This window comes from Macaca fascicularis, chromosome 14 (genome assembly GCF_037993035.2).
Source record: "Macaca fascicularis isolate 582-1 chromosome 14, T2T-MFA8v1.1".
Taxonomy (NCBI): Eukaryota; Metazoa; Chordata; class Mammalia; order Primates; family Cercopithecidae; genus Macaca; species Macaca fascicularis.
In genome coordinates, this window is record NC_088388.1 from 76,166,715 (window position 1) to 76,185,708 (window position 18,994).

Below are 18,994 nucleotides of genomic sequence, written 5' to 3' on the forward strand. Positions count from 1 at the left end.
CATATACCTCTGTTTTAAATAGAAATTGCTATAACCTTTTGAGAAAGTACTTTGGCAATAGATATAATGAATTGTGTTTTTTTTTGTTGTTTTTTTTTGAGTCAGGGTCTGGCTCTGTCACCCAAGCTGGAATGCAGTAGCACAGTCTTGGCTCACTGCAACCTCTGCCTCCCAGGCCCAAGGGATCCTCCCACCTCAGCCTTCTAAGTAGCTGGGACTACAGGCACACACCACTATGCCTGGCTAATTTGGGGGCATAATGAATTTTAACAACGTTTATTCTTCTTGACTCAATAATGCCATTTATGGGAATCTATTCTAGGAACATTAGTCAGAATACAAAGATTTCTCTGCATTACTAGTTTATAAAAACGAGAAAATTGGACACACATATAATGCCTAACAATTAAAAATGGCTAAGTGTATTATAGCATCTATCATGAAATATTTTTAAACCATTTTAAGTGATGTTCATTAGGAGTTTAAAAATTTTGTTTAAATGTTTGTTATTTTAAGTGAAAAGAAAAAGCAAAATGATGTATACAACATGAACATAATAGAAAAATCAGCATAGAAAAATATATCAAGTGATTATCTCTCAAGAATGGGACTAGGCAGATACTATATTTCTAACTTTTTACATTTTACACATAAAATAACAAACCATGTTTTACTTCTATATAAAAAAAAAAAAAAAAAAAAACTGTATTCCATTTTTAAAAGCCCCATATCCAAACAGATCCTTCTTCCCCATATACCAAATAACAAGATTTGCAGTAAGGTTAGCAGACATCAAGCCAGAAAAACTAGAAGGGCTGGGGACATTCCAGAGTAGGAGTTTAGCCATGAAAGAGTGCTGGGAAGGGATACGTGTCACTGTGTGCAGAATCCTAGGAAGCCTCCTAAGAACAGTAGGGAGAGGAAGAGGGTATAGCAGCAGCAGAGAAGGCAGGGTTCAGGGATAGAGATCATGAAAACCAACTAGTGTCGGCATCAGTAACTCAAAGAGACTAAAGAAAAGATACCAGGGAATCATTATCTGAGTAGAAGGACTGTGGATATCGGAAGCATGAAAGCTTCCCACTGAGCCAGATTTAGTCTGAGACTGAGCACAGTGGAAGAAAGTATAACAAGTTAGGGTGCTAAGCATCCTACCCCTGCCCCAGAGGCAGGCCTCTCACCCACAAGCTGTGGAAAGCCCAGTTTTGTCTTCCTTCCCTACTATATCACCAGATCTTTTCAGCCTGAGGTAGAATCCAGGTGGTTATCAGACCAAAATGCCCTTACACAAATGAAACTACAAAAAGTGAAACTCACCAGTCAAAGTTAAAGTATTCATTGGATGTTTCTATCCACAGGAACAGCAACATCACAGACAAGACAAATGAAATTACCAGGCACGGGCAAAATAATTGCTCTTTCTGGGAAGAGAAAAAAGAAATCGAACTTAGCTCCATTTATCCTTATTACCTCAGCAGTTTCTGTACACACTTGCCAAACTACCTTTCCTTGCGTTCCCCACCTCAGGTATAAGTTGCACTGCCATGCATTACTCTCCTGAGGCTGGAGTGACCACTCTCTTTTTACTCCTACCAAATCCTGTATATGCCTATTTACAACCTTTCTTACACTGAACTGGAATTATGCATTTATGTTTTATCTGATGCTACACTGTTTCTTCTTTGAGGAAAAGGAACATCTCTGTATTACCAATACATAGTATAGTTTCTTGAACATAGCTGGCTTTTAACAATCATCTCTTGAATTCATCTGCCTCTCCAGCTACCAGATGTTTTGTTCAGTAATTAATTTATTGATTCATGCATCATTAATTAGTTCATTGAGTCATCAATCTACCCCATTGGAGAAGAAAGGGGGAATCAGAGTTAAAGAATAATTTTTTTTAAGTAGCTATTTTGTTCTAGTAAAATGCTAAGGATTTCACAAGCTACTTTCATTTGATTTATTTCTCATTAGAGCCATAGGAGTTAGGCATCAATCTCATTTTTGCAGAAGAAAGCTCAGAGAGGTAAAATAATTGATTCAAGATCCACAGCTAAGAAGTAGCAGGGGCAGGACTAGAACCCAGATCTGTATAAGCTCAAAGCCAAAATGGAGGTTATCATTATGGAGGAGGTACTGCTTTCTCTGAAGGCAAAGAAGTCTCCCTGTGTTAGTTTTGTCCCTTTCAATACGTCCTCCACACAATCAAATAATCATTCCAAACCACAGCTCAGACTACTTCATCAGCTTAAAGTCTTTGGGGATTCTTTATTCCCAATGGCAGAGGTCAAATTCTTAAAACCACACAACATTGGACCCATCTCCCCCTCTAGCTTCTTTTCCCCTCACTTCTTCTTTCATATCCTCTCCTTCATCTAAAATAAACCTTATATCAATCTCCAAACTCACTATGCCCTTTGACTCCTCCTCCAATACCAATTCTTCCACCATCCCCAATTCTCTACCTATCCAATTCTTAATCACCCTTCACCTTCTAAAAGATGGCCCTCCCCTTGGTATGTGCCTGTGCACATGCACATGCAGTTACAGCACTTCTCTCACTATATTGAGATTGTGTGTGTGTACTTATCTTTCCCCACAGTAGACTGAATTCCTTGAGAGCAGGAAGCATGCCTGAAGCACTTGTATTATCCCCAGTGACTCGCATAGAAGCCAAATATCTGGGCAGGAAAGATACAGTGGGGACAGAAGAACATTCCTGCCTACTCCAGGGAAACCTCCCATTTCCTACCCTTTTCCTTGTGTTCCCCACCTCAAGTATAAGAAATTAATTATCCAGGCCGGGCGCGGTGGCTCAAGCCTGTAATCCCAGCACTTTGGGAGGCCAAGGCGGGTGGATCACGAGGTCAGGAGATCGAGACTATCCTGGCTAACACGGTGAAACCCCGTCTCTACTAAAAATACAAAAAAACTAGCCGGGCGTGGTGGCGGGCGCCTGTAGTCTCAGCTACTCGGGAGGCTGAGGCGGGAGAATGGCATGAACCCGGGAGGCGGAGCTTGCAGTGAGCCGAGATCACGCCACTGCACTCCAGCCTGGGAGACACAGCGAGACTCGGTCTCAAAAAAAAAAAAAGAAATTAATTATCCAATATGTCTGATTCTGGGACCCCAGTTGGGCCATGTTCACAAATAAGCAAAGGTACATGATTTTGCTCTTCTGTTCTCATTTCAGTGTGCTGATAATTTAATCACTTATACCATGTAGCTCACCAAAGGGTTCCAACATATGGCTTACAAATAGAGGCCCTAAAAGAGGCTAGTCCATATGCCACCACTCAGTCTTACTATAGCTCTTCCTTAGGGAAAATCACCACTAGCTTGACCAATTATAAAGGAGCACCTTGTTTCTCACTTGCTGTTTTTTTCTCCCGAGAAGAGAAATTCACAGAGGAGAGCAAATTACAATTCAGGCATCCCCGTAATCCCTAACCAAAAATATCTAATTGCACCCAAACATCACTTTTTCTTCAAGATTCACTGAATGAATAAATGCAAAAGTGAATTAATGAATAAACATAAAAGAGGTAGTAAGGAAAAATAAAGAAAAAAAGTGAAAAATGAAGTGAAGGAAAGAAATGAAGAAAGTACGTGTTTCAGTAAGTTTAATATTGGTGCAATACTTTTATGGAAGAAATGGAGCCCTAGCATCCCCAGTCCTGGAGACTGTAAAGAGCCCTTATGGGGCCAGCGGTCAGCCTATGTTCCCCATATCTGAGAAAACATGGTCCAGTTCCTCATCAGTTTGTACCCAAGTGCAGCAACAAAATCCAACTTTAGTTTTTTTCCATTGTCTGAATTTCCAAAGGCAACTATAGCAGCCAGTAAGGAAGGTGACATAGCATTGGTGGTTGAAGATGCGTGGAATCCATGGATTAAGTTTTTTTCGTTTTCCTGTCTTATTCCTCTTGCGCTCAATCCTGTTGACCTTCTTAAACATGATTCACCCTTTGGCTGAAAGACAAATAAAATAATCAGGATCTAGTGTAACTCCCCTTAATGTATCTTATCCCATCATTCTACAGAAAATTTTACCAAAGAGAAATGGATTTTTAAAAAACTGTTTATAATCAAAGATAATACAGTGGATTTGGGGCAGAAAAATAGAGCTTCTTCCTACCTTTCTCACTAACTTGTTGAGTGTTTACTGTGATCACTGCATCACTCTAGGTTTAGTTTTCTCACCTCTAAAATGGGACAATATTCCCTGTTCTCACCACCTAATAGATGCTGAAAGAATCCAATGAGATAATATATACAAATGTGCTTCTCAAATTGCAATATGCTGTTGAAATAACTTGAGATGTTAAAGGCATGGGTGAGGTACATGAAAATACCATCCTTGACTAATAAGTGACTCAGATACACAGCTGGCTGCTTCTTCCCTTTCTCTCCTCTCCCATATGGAATCAGTTAGGGTTAGCTTCAATTATGAAAGATGGAATCTTCAAAACAACAATGGCTGAAATGTGACAAGTTTATTTTTCCTTTGCCAACAAAAAATATTTCAGAGAGAGAACAAAATATGGAGTATGTGGCTTTACAACGGCATTAAGAACACAGGCACCCACCACAACCTGCACCTGTGTACATCATCAAGGAGCCTGGGGACAGGCCAACATCACCTGGCACCACTACCAGCACCAATGCCTACCCACATGTGCCACTTGGGGACCTATAGACTGACCTACCCATCCTACTGCTGTCACTGCTAGCACCAGTGCATGTCACCTGGGAGACCAAAGATTGGCCCCCTAACACTACTGCCATCACTGACACCACACATGCTGCCCAGGGCTCCAGGGTTCCACCCGCCTGCCCAGCACACTGCTAACACTGCCAATACCCAAGCAAGCCACCTAGAGACCTAAAAACTGGCCTTCCTAGACCTGCTAACACCAGTGCCTGTGTACACTGGCCAGGGGTCCAAGGACAGGAACAATCGGCCTGCCATCACCACCACTGGGGCCTGAGGATTGGCCTGCCTGATATCCCCATTCCCAGCAAAGCCTCACTGCAGCCTGTGCTAACAACCACAGCCTAAACCACTGACAAAATCATAGACACCACTGACACTGATTACAGTCAAAGAAATCCCAGGGAGACTATACTACTGCATGAACCCAAAATAAAAACTAAAGTGCCCCACCCAACCAACTCTATAGATACAAGAAAAAAAAAAATCTTCCCCTATGAAAGCCAACCCAAAAAATAAAAGCAACTGTTATAGCAGATGTGCAGATATCAACATAAGGACACAAAAAACATGAAAAAGCAAGGAAACATGACAACTTCAAAGTAATATAACAATTCTCCAGCAAGAGATTCCAATGCAAAAGAAATGTGTGAAATGCCTACAAATAAATTAAAATAACAATATTAAATACACCCAGTGAGATACAAGAGAGCACAGATAAATAATACAAAGAAATCAGAAAAACAGTTCAGAATCTGAATGAGATAATTCAATATGGAGATATTATTTCAGAACCTGAAGACAAGTCATTTGAAGTAACCCAGTAAGGTGAAAGAAACAGAAGGAGGGGAGGGGAGAAAGAAAGAGAAAGGAAGAGAAAGGAAGAGAAAGAAAGAGAAAGGAAGAGAAAGGAAGAGAAAGGAAGAGAAAGGAAGAGAAAGGAAGAGAAAGGAAGGAAGGAAGGAAGGAAGGAAGGAAGGAAGGAAGGCAGGCAGGCAGGCAGGCAGGCAGGCAGGCAGGCAGAGGGAGGGAGGGCATGGTGGCTCACACCCAGCACCTTGGGAGGCCAAGGTGGATGGATCATTTGAGGTCAGGAGTTCGAGACCACCTTGGCCAACATGATGAAACCCCGTCTCTACTAAAAATACAAAAATTAGCCATGCGTGGTAGTACATGTCTATAACCACAGCTACTTGGGAGGCTGAGGCAGGAGAATTGCTTGAACCTGGAAGGTGGAGGTTGCGTGAGCTGAGATTGCACCACTGCACTCCAGCCTGGGTGACAGAGCAAGATTCCATCTCAAAAAAGAAAGAAGGCAGGCAGGCAGGGAAGGAAGGAGGGAGCAAGGGAGGGGAGGGAAAGAGAGAGAGAAGGAGGGAGGGAAGGAAGGGAGGGAGGGAGGGGAAGGAAAGGAGGGAGGGAGGAGGGAGGGAATAAAGATGACATTTTGGAAACCATTAAGTGACCAAGTACTCGAATTTTGGATATTCCAGAAGAAGAGGTGGGGAAAAGCATAGAAAACCTATTTAATAAAATTATCGCCGAAAACTTCCCAAGTCTTACAAGGGATTCAGACATCCAGAGAGTGGAAGCTCAAAGATCCCCAAATAGATTCAACCCAAAAAGGTCTTTTCCAAGGCACTTTATAGTCAAACTGCCAAAAGTCAAAGACAGAGGATTCCAAAAACAAGAGAAAAGCATCAAGTCATGTATAAGAGAAACCAGTCAGACTAACAGTGGATTTCTCAGTAGAAATCTTACACGATAGGAGAGGATGGCGTGAAAGAAAAACTTTTCTTTCAAAGTGCTAAAAGAAAACAAAGACCAAATGGACCTAACAGACATATACAGAACATTTACATCCAACAATTACAGAATACACACTCTTCCCATCGGCACATAAAACATTCTCCAGGATAGACTAGATGTTAGGCCACAAAACAAGTCTAAACAGATTTGTAAAAATCTAAATCACATTAAGTATCTTTTCTGACCAAAATGGAAAAAAAAATAGAAATCAGTAATAAGAGAAATGTTTGAAACTGTAAAAATACATGGAAATTATTTTAACAACATGGTCCTGATTGACCACTGGTCAATGAAGAAATTAAGAAAAAAATTTTTTGAAACAAATGAAATGAAAAAACACATACTAAAACCTATGTGATACAACAAGAGGAATGCTGAGAGGGAAGCTTATACCAATAAACATCTATATCAAAAGCAGAAAAGATTTCAAATAAATAACTAAACACCTCAAGGAACTAGAAAACGAAGAACAAACCAAACCCCTTCTATTTCTCAATAGAAGACATACAAATAGCCAACAGGTATATGAAAAAATGTTCAATATCACTAATAATCAGGGAAATGTAAATCAACAGCACAGTGAGATGTTATCTTACCCCTGTTAGAAGGGCTATTATCAAAAAGAAAAAAAATAAAGAAGGTGGCAAAGACAAAGGGCACTCTTACACACTGTTGGTGGGAACATAAATTAGTACAGGCCATAAAAAACAATATGGAGATTTCTCAAAAAATTAAAATATTGTGGTAACCATATGATCCAGCAATTCCACCACCTGGTAGTTATCCAAAGAAAGGAAATCAGTATATCAAAGGGATACCTGCACCTCTATGTTTATTGCAGGACTATGCACAATTGCAAAGATACAGAACCACTCTAAGTGTCCATCAATGGACAAACGGATAAAGAAAATGAGCTTATATATACAATACAATACTCTTCAGCCATAAAAAGAGTGCAGTGGCCGGATCTCAGCTCACTGCAAGCTCCGCCCCCCAGGTTCACGCCATTCTCCCGCCTCAGCCTCCTGAGTAGCTGGGACTACAGGCAGTATGTATGGTACTGGTGGTCATCATGTTCAGTGAAATAAGTCAGGCACAAAAAGACAAATACTGTATGTTCTCACTCTTTTGGGAACTTAAAAAGTTGATCTCATGGAGGTAGTGAATACAATGATCATTACCAGAGGCTGGGAAGGACGTGGAGTTGTGGGAGGATGAAGAAAGGTAGGTTAATAAGTACAAACATACAGTTAGAGAGAAGGAATAAGTTCTAGTGTTTGATAGCATAGTAGGGTGACTACAGGTAACAATATACAGTATATTTAAAAATAGCTAGAGGATCTGAAATGTCCCTAGTACAAAGAAATGACAAATGTTCAAAGCGATAGATATCCTAAATACCCTGATTTTACCATTACACATTCTATGCATGTATCAAAATATCACATGTATATAATAAATAAGTACAAACATTATGTATTAATAAAAATCAATTCTTAGAAACTCTGTTTCCTTTTGTTTCTTCCATCAGCATAGACATTTACATATTTGAGAGTTAATATATAATTATTCATACTTGCCAGGTGCGGTGGCTCATGCCTGTAATCCCAGCACTTTGGGGGGCCAAGGCGGGCAGATCAACTGAGGTCGGGAGTTTGAGACCAGCCTGACCAACATGGAGAAACCTGATCTCTACTAAAAACAAAATTAGCGGAGCATGGTGGCGCATGCCTGTAATCCCAGCTACTCGGGAGGCTGAGGCAGGAGAATTGCTTGAACCCAAGAGGTGGAGGTTGCATTGAGCCAAGATGGCACCATTGCACTCCAGACTGGGCAACAAGAGTGAAAGTCTCAAAAAAAAATTATTATTATTCATACTTGATGTGTTTTTGGTATCTGATTATACACATTTTCATTTTTATTAATAAATCTGCAAAATGACAAAAAAAACCTAAAGTAACATAAATCAAAATTCATTGACCTTCCAAGGAGAAACAGACAAATCCAAAATTATAGTTAGAGATTTCAATACCCCTTTCTCAATAATAGTAAGCAGGATAGAGTAGACTTGAAAAACACTAGAATTGGAAAACAGAATTGAAAATACTAGAATTAAATTAGCAATCAATAAGATAGTTGGAAAACTCCTAAATATTTTAAAATTAAATAGCAACTTCTAAGTAACTCTTGAGTTAAAAAAAAAATCAAAAGGGAAATTAAAACCTTTTGAACTGAATAGAAATGAAAATACAACATAGAAACATTTCTAAGGTATAGTTAAAGCAATACTTAGATTTACATTTATAATGCTAAATGCCCATACTAGAAAAGAACAAGGCCGGGAGCGGTGGCTCTTGCCCGTAATCCCAGCACTTTGGGAGGCCGAGGTGGGTGGATTACAAGGTCAGGAGATCGAGACTGTCCTGGCTAACGCGGTGAAACCCCGTCTCTACTAAAAATACAAAAATTAGCCAGGCGTGGCGTCGTGCGCCTGTAGTCCCAGTTGCTGGGGAGGCGGAGGAAGAAGAATGGCGGGAACCCAAGAGGCGGAGCTTGCAGTGAACCGAGATCAGGTCACTGCACTCCAGCCTGGGCAACAGAGGGAGACTACGTATCAAAAAAAAAAAGAAAAAGAAAAAGAAAAAGAAAGAAAGAAAGAAAAAACAAGATCTCAAAATCAATAACCTCAGTTTCCATCTTCAGACAATCAGTAAAAGTGGAGCAAATTAAATACAAAGTTAACAGAAGATTAGGAGTAATAACAATTGATAAATAGAAAAAATTGGGAAAAAAAATCAATGAAATCAAAAGCTGGTTCTTTGAGAAGACCAACAAAACTAATAAATTTCTGACTAGGATCATTAAGGAGATTAAAAAGGAAGAAATAGGCCGGGCGCGGTGGCTGAAGCCTGTAATCCCTGCACTTTGGGAGACCGAGACGGGCAGATCACGAGGTCAGGAGATCGAGACCATCCTGGCTAACGCGGTGAAACCTCGTCTCTACTAAAAAATGCAAAAAATTAGCCGGGCGTGGTGGCGGGTGCCTGTAGTCCCAGCTACTCAGGAGGCTGAGGCAGGAGAATGGCGTGAACCTGGGGGGCGGAGCTTGCAGTGAGCTGAGATCCGGCCACTGCACTCCAGCCTGGGCGACAAAGCCAGACTCCCTCTCAAAAAAAAAAAAAAAAAAGAAAGAAAGAAATCACAAATTATCAATATCAGTAATAAAAGAGAACCATCACCACAGACCCTAGAGACATCAAAAGAGTAACAAAGAATTTGGTACAACTTCATTCCTATAAATTCTATAGATACATGAAATGGGCGAATTCCCTGAAAGACAAAAACTACTAAAGCTCACTCCAGAAGAAATAGAAAACTTGAATAGCCCTTTATCTATCAAGTAAATTGAATTTGTTGTTAAAAAGCCTTCCCATCAAGAAAAAGAAAAAAAAAAAAAGGATTCACTGGTGAATTCTACCAAACATCTACAGAAGAAATAATACCAATTCTATAGAAACTCTTACATCAGAAGAGAAGGGAAGACTTTCCAAATCATTTTATGTGACCAATATCCTGACACCAAAACCAGACAAAGATATCCTAATAAAAGTACAAACCAATATCCCTTACGAATCCAAATGCAAAAATTCTTAACATACATCAGCACATACTGACCAAGTGTAGTTTTCCTAAGGACTGCAAAGATTATTTAACATTCAAAAATCAATCAACTTGGGGCCAGGCATGGTGACTCAATTCTGTAATCCTACAACTTTGGGAGGCTGAGGCAGGCAGACTGCTTAAGCCCAAAAGTTCAAGACCAGCATGGGCAACATGGCCAAATCCTGTATCCACAAAAAAATACAGAAATTAGCTGGGTATAGTGGTACATGGCTGTAGTCCCAGCTTCTCGGGAGGCTGAGGCAGGAGGATTGCTTGAGCCTGGAGATGGAGGTTACAGTGAGCCAAGATCACACCACTGCACTCCAGCCTGGGCAACAGAGTGAGACCTTGTCTCAAAAACAAAACAGAAAAAATAAATAAACTTAATTAACCATATTATCAAACTAAAGACAAACTATATGACCATCTAAATAGATACATAAAATACTTCTGAGCAAATTCTAACTCCATTCCTGACAAAAACCCTCAGCACACTAGGAATAGCAAATATTATGCCTTTATATGGAGAATATATTAAAAGCTAATAGCTAACTTCACACTTAATGGTGAAAGGCTGATTGCTTTCTAAAGACTAAATGTTTTTTTCTAAGATCGGAAACAAAGCAAGGATGTCTGTTAACACCAATCCTGTTCAACACTGTACTGGCAGTCCTAGCCAGTGCAATAGGCTAGAAAAAGAAATAAAAGGCATAAAGAATAGAAATAAATAAATAAAACTCTATTTGCAGACAACAAAATTATCTACGTAGAAAATCTCCAAAATTCTACAAAAAAAAAAAACTTAGAATTAATGAGTTTGGCAAGGTAGAATCAGATGCAAAAATCAAAAATTTTTATAGACTAGGAATGAACAAATAGAAGGTAAAAATTTTAAATCACAATTTACATCATGAAACAGCAAAACATGAATAGGAAAACTGGTGAAATCTGAATAATATCTGAAGTTTAGTTACCAGTAATGTACTGTTATCTTAGTTTTAACAAATGAACCACAGTAAAAGGATAATGCTGGGGGAAACTGAAACTGGGTAAGAGTATACAAGAACTGTCTGTACTATCTTTGTAACTTTTCTGTAAATCTAAAATTATTCCAAGATGAAACATGTATTTAAAAATTAAATTTAAATGATGATTTACAATAGTAACAAACACACACTTAGGTATAAATCTGACAAAATATGTGCAGGATCTGCATGCTGAAAACTACAAGACACGAAAGAAATCAAAGACTCAAGTAAAGACTCATAACAATACTGAGTCTTCTAATCTAAGTACCACTTTCTCGGATTAGAAGACTCAATATTGTTATAATCTCAATTCTCCCCAAACAGATCTACAGTTTCAACATGATTCCAATCAATCTCTGAGGACTTTTTTTGTAGAAATCAATAAGCTAAATCTAAGATTTATATGGAAAAGCAAAGGAAATAGACTAGCCAAAACAATTTTGAAAAATAATGTATTTTGACTCAAACTACCTGAGTTCAAGACTTAATATAAAGCTACAGTTACCAAGACAGTTTGGAATCAGCAGACAGACAGACATAGAGATCAATGAAACAGAATACCGGTTCCAGAAAAAGGCCCATATATATATGGTCAATTCATGTTTGACAGAAGTATGAAGGATGGAGAAAGGACAGTTTCTTTGACAAATGGTTCTGGAACAACTGGATATTCATCCAAAAACAAATGAACCTCAATCTACAACTTTGCATTTTTTTTTTTTTTTTTAAGACAGAGTCTGCCTCTGTCGCCCAGGCTGGAGTGCAGTGGCAGGCGATCTTGGCTGACTGCAACCTCCGCCTCCTGGGAGCAATTCTCCTGCCTCAGCCTCCTGAGTAGCTGGGACTACAGGCACATGTCACCATGTCCGGCTAATTTTTTTTTTTTTTTGTATGTTTAGTAGAGATGGGTTTCACTGTGTTAGCCAAGCTGGTCTCGATCTCCTGACCTCAAAAGATCTGCCCACCTCAGCCTCCCAAAGTGCTGGGATTACAGGCATGAGCCACTGTGCCCGGCCCACAACTTTGCATTCTTTGTAAAAATTAAATGGATCACAGACTGAAATATAAATCTAAAGCTGGCCAGGTGCGGCAGGTCATACCTATAATCCCAGCACTCTGGGAGGCTGAGGCTAGAGGATCACTTGAGCCCACGAGTTTGAGACTAGCCTGGGCAACACAGTGGGACCCCATCTCTACATAAAATACAAAAATTAGCCAGATGTGATGGCACACACCTGTAGTCCCAGCTACTCAGGAGGCTGAGGCAAGAGGATCACTTGAACTGGGGAAGTTGAGGCTGCAGCAAGCCATGATGGGGCCACTATACTCCATTCTGGGTGACAGAATGAGACTTTGTCTCTAAATGAATAAATAAATAAAACCTAAAGCTATAAAACTTATAGAAAAAAACATAGATGAAATCTGTGTCCCTGCTTTAGGCAAAGATTTGTTAGGTATAACACCAAAAGCATGATCCATAAAAGAAAAAACTGATAAGTTGTATTTCATCAATATTAATAACTTCTAGTCTTCAAAAGACATTCTTAAGACATAAAAAGGCAGGCCACAGATTTGGAGAAAAACTGTCCTATATTTTGATAGTGCTTACACAATTATATGCATTTGTCAAAACTTGCAGAATTATACACTAAATAATGGTGAATTTTAGTGTATGCAAATTCTATCTTAATTAGAAATTTCTTGGCCGGGTGCGGTGGCTCACGCCTGTAATCCAGCACTTTGGGAGGCTGAGGCGGGCAGATCACAAGGCCAGGAGATCGAGACCATCCCGGCTAACATGGTGAAACCCCATCTCTACTAAAAATACAAAAACTTAGCCGGGCATTGTGGCGGGTGCCTGTAGTCCCAGCTACTCAGCAGGCTGAGGCAGGAGAATGGCTTGAACTCGGGAGGTGGAGCTTGCAGTGAGCTGAGATCACGCCACTGCACTCCAACCTAGGGGACAGAGTGAGACTCTGTCTCAAAATAAATAAATAAATAAATAAATAAATAAAAATTTTTAAAAAAAGAAAATTTTTATAAGTATATGAATTGATGTATGGATTATTATTATTTTTTTTTTTTTTTTTTTAGAGTTTTACTCTTGTTGCTCAAGCTGGAGTGGAATGACACGATCTCGGCTCACTGCAACCTCCACCTCCCAGGTTCAAGCTATTCTCCTAGCTCAGCCTCCCGAGTAGCTGGGATTACAAGTACACATCACCATGCCCGGATAATTTTTTGTATTTTTAGTAGAAACGGGGTTTCACCAAGTTAGCCAGGCCAGTCTTGAACTCCTAACCTCAACTGATCTGCCCGCCTTGGCCTCCCAAAGTGCTGGTATTACAGGCCTGAGCCACTGCACTCGGCCAGATGTATAGATCTTGATTGGAACCTGTGAAAAGACTTTTTGGAGGAAATTGGTAGAAATTTGGATATTAACTAATTTACATTCAGTTGGTTTAGTAAATTATTGTTAATTTTAGGTGTGAAAATGACGATATCATTGTGTAAAAAAAAATTCCTTTTTTGGCCAGGTGTGGTGGCTCATGCCTGTAGTCCTAGCACTTTGGGAGGCCGAGGCGGGCAGATCACAAGGTCAGGAGTTCGAGGCCAGCCTGGCCAATATGGTGAAACCCTCTCTCTACTAAAAATACAAAAATTAGCCAGGCATAGTGGTGTGCTCCTGTAGTCCCAGCTATTCTGGAGGCTGAGGCAGAAGAATCGCTTGAAGCCAGGAGGCAGAGGTTGCAGTGAGCTAACATCACGCCACTGCACTCCAGCCTGGGCAACAGAGAGAGACTGTCTCAAAAAAAAAAAAAAAAAAAAATTCCTTTTTTAGAGTTTCACACAAAGTATTTACAGGTAAAATGTATGGTGTCTGCAATTCACTTTCAAGTACTTCATCTAAAAGAAGATAAAGCAAATATTGGAAGATGTTAACAATTATAAATATATGGGCTATATTTTTCTGTATATTTTAAATAGTTCATAATTTAAAAAGTAGATGCTCTGGAGCTCCTTGCCTATGTTTCATATCCCACCTTTGCCATATTTAGCTGTGCAACTTTAGGCAAGTTATGCAAGTATTCTGTACCTCAGTTTTCTCATCTTTAAATGTGAATAATAATGGTACTTATCAATATAGTTTGTGGGGATTATTGAGTGAATCAATAGATGTGAAGAATTTAGTTCTGGAAATACTGTAAACTGAATGTTGGCTTTCAATACAATAATTGTTATCCATTCAGCACACTTTGAGCACTAAAATGACCAAGCATTAGGTTATGCGTCAAGAGCAAAAGGATGAGTAAGTCAAAACTCCTATCATTGACAAGATTTAAATATAGTGGAAGGGATGTATATTAGCAATTGAGTATAACATAATGTAATAACTTCTAGAATAAACATCTATACAATACACTAGGCAGCATGGAGAATAGAGTGATTAACCCAGCCTCAGAGCATAAATGAAGACATTTTGGAAATTCAGGAGGGAGCTGAAAAAGGGAAAATAAAGACTACCTACAGTTTTTTGTTTTTTTTTTTTGTTGTTGTTGTTGTTTTAAAAAAACAGATTGAAATAAAAAGATCTTGGAGATTCAGTTTAAGAAAAGGAACTGGGCACATACATTTGCCTTCCATTTCCTTGCAAATCATCTTGAAGTGACAGTAGAAAAGTATAATCAGGCCAGGCGCGGTGGCTCACGCTTATAATCCCAGCACGTTGGGCGGCCAAGGCGGGCAGATCACCTGAGGTCAGGAGTCTGAGACCAGCCTGGCCAACATGGTGAAATCCAGTTTCTACTAAAAATACAAAAATTAGCCAGGCGTGGTGGCATACGCCTGTAATACCAGCTACTTGCGAGGCTGAGGCATGAAAATTGCTTGAACCTGGGAGGCGGAGGTTGCAGTGACCAGAGATGGCGCCACTGCACTCCAGCCTAGAGTCTCAAAAAAAAAAAAAAAAAAAAAATTTAAACATTTTCTGGTTGACATTTGTTGAGTTTGTCTAAAAGACGTGGGATAGATAGAAAGGGAATGGTCAGGTTAAGATAAAGATTGTGGAGATCAAACTTATTTTGAAGTCTTATAGTGGCTGCCCTTAGAGACCATAGGTGACAAATGTTTCCTATTCAGATCTTAGTTAATCTCTTTAGGATTGGAAGGGTCTGGAAGAAAAAGACCTAGCTTTGTTAACAGAGATTCTTTACAGATGCAAATGTTCCCCCTGCCCCCGTCTCCCCCCCTCCCTCCCCATACACAAAACAGCTTTGCAGGGCCATTTCAAAATATGGCAAAGAAACATATTTTGGGGTAAATATTTTTTTCTTTTTTGTCTTGTATTGTTATGCCAGAGTCAGGTTGCAAAGTAAACCATGATATATAGGGTTAAATAAAACACATCTGATGATAATTTATGGTTTGTAGGGCATGACTCTAGGGTTAAATAAAACCCATCTGATGAGAATTTATGGTTTGCAGGGCATGACTCCCCAAACCCCTTAGATAGGAATTTGGGCAAGATTAAAAAAAAAAAAAAAAAAAAAAATCAGCATTTAGTCCCTACACTGGCCTCATATGAAAACCAGGTAATCCCTCTCACCCAGAATATCACACATTCCCATCCTGGACCCTCTTTATGAGACAGAGGCCGGAGATGGAAGTTGCTAGGCAACACCAACCACTCCACAGCTTCTCACCAGCCCCATGGAATACCATCAGCATCCCCAATATAAGAATTAGGTATTCTGTCCCAATTAATTTTCCCAAAGAAGGAAGAAATCCTAAATTACTATCTCACCCTCAAAAGTAGTAGTTACCTCACCTTCTTCAATTCCTTGCTCAAATGGCCCCTTCTCAACAAGGTCAACCCTAATCACTATTTAATGCTGCAACCTGCTCCCTCCTTCTAACTCCTCTATTGCACTCTTTTTTTCTATAGAAAATAAAATACTATATAATGTATTTATTTAGAATGTTTACTGTTTATTGTCTGTCTTTACCTCCTAGAGCGTATGTTCCACATTTAACAGTAAGAGTTTATTGCTCACACATCCGAGTTAATGGTCTATCTGTTCTGCTGATCTGTTCTACCTCAGCTAGAATGACTGGGATGACTTGGCTTTGCTTCATGTGTCACTCAACCAGATTGACCTGGGTATGTTCTCATGGTGCTAGAAGTTGTCCAAGAGAGTAAGTCCCAAATACAAGCCCATTTCAAACCTCTGCCTCATGGGATGTCTGTTCACACAGCCGATCCCAAAGTCAACAATCAGGGCAGGTCACCTCATGGTGGTCGGTCACAGTAGTCACACGGAAAAAGGTGTGAACACAAAGAACATAACTAAGGGAAAGGTGGAGAGTTGGAGTCAAATAATACAATCTGCCTCTCTATATGACCAGCAAAGTAAACTTTGAGGCATAAAAGCAATACCAGAGAAAAAGAGGGACATTTCATAATGTGAAAAAAAAAAATTTTAATTTGAAATTTGTAGGTACTATTAGATAGGAGTTCTAAATTTCTCTTCAAAGAATCAATATGTCCGTATGTTCAATTCTTTGCCTTCTACTTCTTAACTTCCTCGTAAAGCAACTTTTTTCCATCACCTGCTCCACCCTCATTCTGATTACCAGCTCTGCCCTGACTCATCCTGATCACCTGCTCCACCTTTACCTGCTCCACCCTGACTCTCTCCAAACCACTCAACCCGTCACTCTCTCTAAATTAGTCAATCAGAATTAGTTTAGCCTGTGTGGTCTAACAGTAGCCAATAGGGGAACACCACTCCAGCAGGGGCCACCTGCATCAGAAATAAGAACCCCTTCCCCTCCCTTGTCCAAGTGTGCACTCACCATTGCTTCATCTGTAAGGGTGCACCCTTCTATAGAAGTATATTGCCTTGCTGAGAATTAAAAATAAAATTTTATATTCGAGTTCTATTTCTTTTGCAGCACCAAAACTGTAACAGTACCCAATCACCTAGTCTCTAAGGGAGAAATGGACAAATGCATAATCATGGTAGGAGATTTAGCACACCTCTTAAAGAGCAGAATAAGCAGGAAAAAAAAGTCTGTAAGGATATAGACGACTGTAAAGCTTGATTAACAAACTAGTCTTAACATTTATGGAACACTGTACTCAACAAATGCAGAGTGTACCTTTTTTCCAAATGGACATGGAACATTTATCAAAAATGATCACAATTGGTTTTAATAAACTAATTGACATCTTAAGAATATATCTTCTGACTACAGTGCAATTTAACTAGAAATCAGTAAAACAAATTCCACATTTGGGAATTAAACACATTTATAAAAACCTATGCATGAGTCAAAGAAAAATCACAATGGAAATGAGAAAAAAAAACTTTCAACTGGTTAATGATGAAACTACTGCATATATATAGAACTTGGTGTGACTAATTGCAAATACTGGGGTGTCCAAGGGCAGACGTTATGAACAAAAAACTCTATGGGAGGATGGTAAGCTGCTCGGATATTGAATAAAAGGCAGCTTTTTAACCAGAATAATTACCACCACCATTGTCCACACACCTGCAGATACTTTGTGTCTAAGCACCAGCCAGGGTAGCCAAGTTTACATGAAAATTCCTAATATTTAAGGGGAGATAAATAAACACTGTTTCCTTTCCAGACCCGTTCTCTGAATTCTACACGTATATATCCGACAGTCTACTGAAATCTCCATTTGGATTTCTCACAGGCACCTCAAAAGTAAAACTGAACCTTTGATGTTTTTCCCTCTAAAATAGATTCCTCCTGCAATCTGTCTCATCTCAGTAGAGGACACCGCCATTCCCCAGCTCATGAGGTCAAAACCCTGGGGTTGCCGGCCAGGATTGGGACAGCTGAAGCAGACTTTTATCCCGTTCGCCATTAACAACTAGAAAACTAGACAATACACGAAGCCGCTACTGTCAGATACTGAACAGGAGGTCCAAGCCCGTAATCCTCGAGAGGGGACACAAACGACCCGACACAGTGAGCGAGCGACGTCAAAGGGCCTCAGGTTTGGCTGCCGACTAATAATACTAATAGAACTTCCTGTTTCTGGTGCTGCTTAAGGAGGAAGCACGGAACTGGGCACATTTACTTACCGAGACTTCAAAGTCCCAACCCAAATCCAAGCTTCACGCCTAAGGAGACCAGCGTCTCTTAAGATGGATGCCTGGCTGGAGGGGCAGCTCCAGGCAGGCGGGGCGGGGGGGCGTGGCCTGGCGGGGCTGTGGGCGTGGTCAAGGACGCCCCGTGCCAGAGCTAGGCTGAAGCTAAGGCCAGATAGATCCCCAACCTTGGCTCTGAGCCCCACATTTTAAATGTACGGTAAGGTATGCTCTCTTTGTTTTTGGTTTGGTTGGTTCTTACAAAAAGAACTGTAAGTTTAGTCCTTGTTAATAACTTAGTTCAGGCATTACCTATTTTTTGTATCCTAGTTATTCATAAAATTGCCACATATATATACGTCTCTATATATGGTGTATATATATCTCTACATTTATATATATATTATGTATATATTTATTTATATGTTTTTTAAGAGACAGGGTCTTGTCGCCCCGTCTGGGCCTCAAACTTGGGCTCAAGCAGCCTCCTGCCTCAGCCTGAAGAGCAGCTGGGACTACAGTCCTGTGCCCCCCACCCTCCACGCTCAGGCTACCTCTTTATTTTATTTTAATTTTAACTATTGTTTCTGCCTTTTTAAAACAAATTTTTAATTTTTATGGGTACATAATAGGTGTATTATTTATACACC

General features: G+C 39.8%; 1 protein-coding gene across 1 annotated transcript in view; it reads right to left on the reverse strand.

Moving 5' to 3' along the window:
• Positions 1–18,388, reverse strand: part of GDPD4 (glycerophosphodiester phosphodiesterase domain containing 4) — an 85,352-nt gene extending 66,964 nt beyond the window's left edge. The window contains exons 1-3 of the mRNA XM_005579162.3: positions 18,339–18,388; positions 3,773–3,975; positions 1,318–1,421 (exon numbers count right to left, since the gene is read on the reverse strand). Of these exons, the coding sequence (XP_005579219.3) occupies positions 1,318–1,421; positions 3,773–3,961 (293 nt within the window). The 5' untranslated portion in view covers positions 3,962–3,975; positions 18,339–18,388. The remainder of the gene's footprint in view (positions 1–1,317; positions 1,422–3,772; positions 3,976–18,338) is intronic.
• Positions 18,389–18,994: the final 606 nt, after the last annotated feature.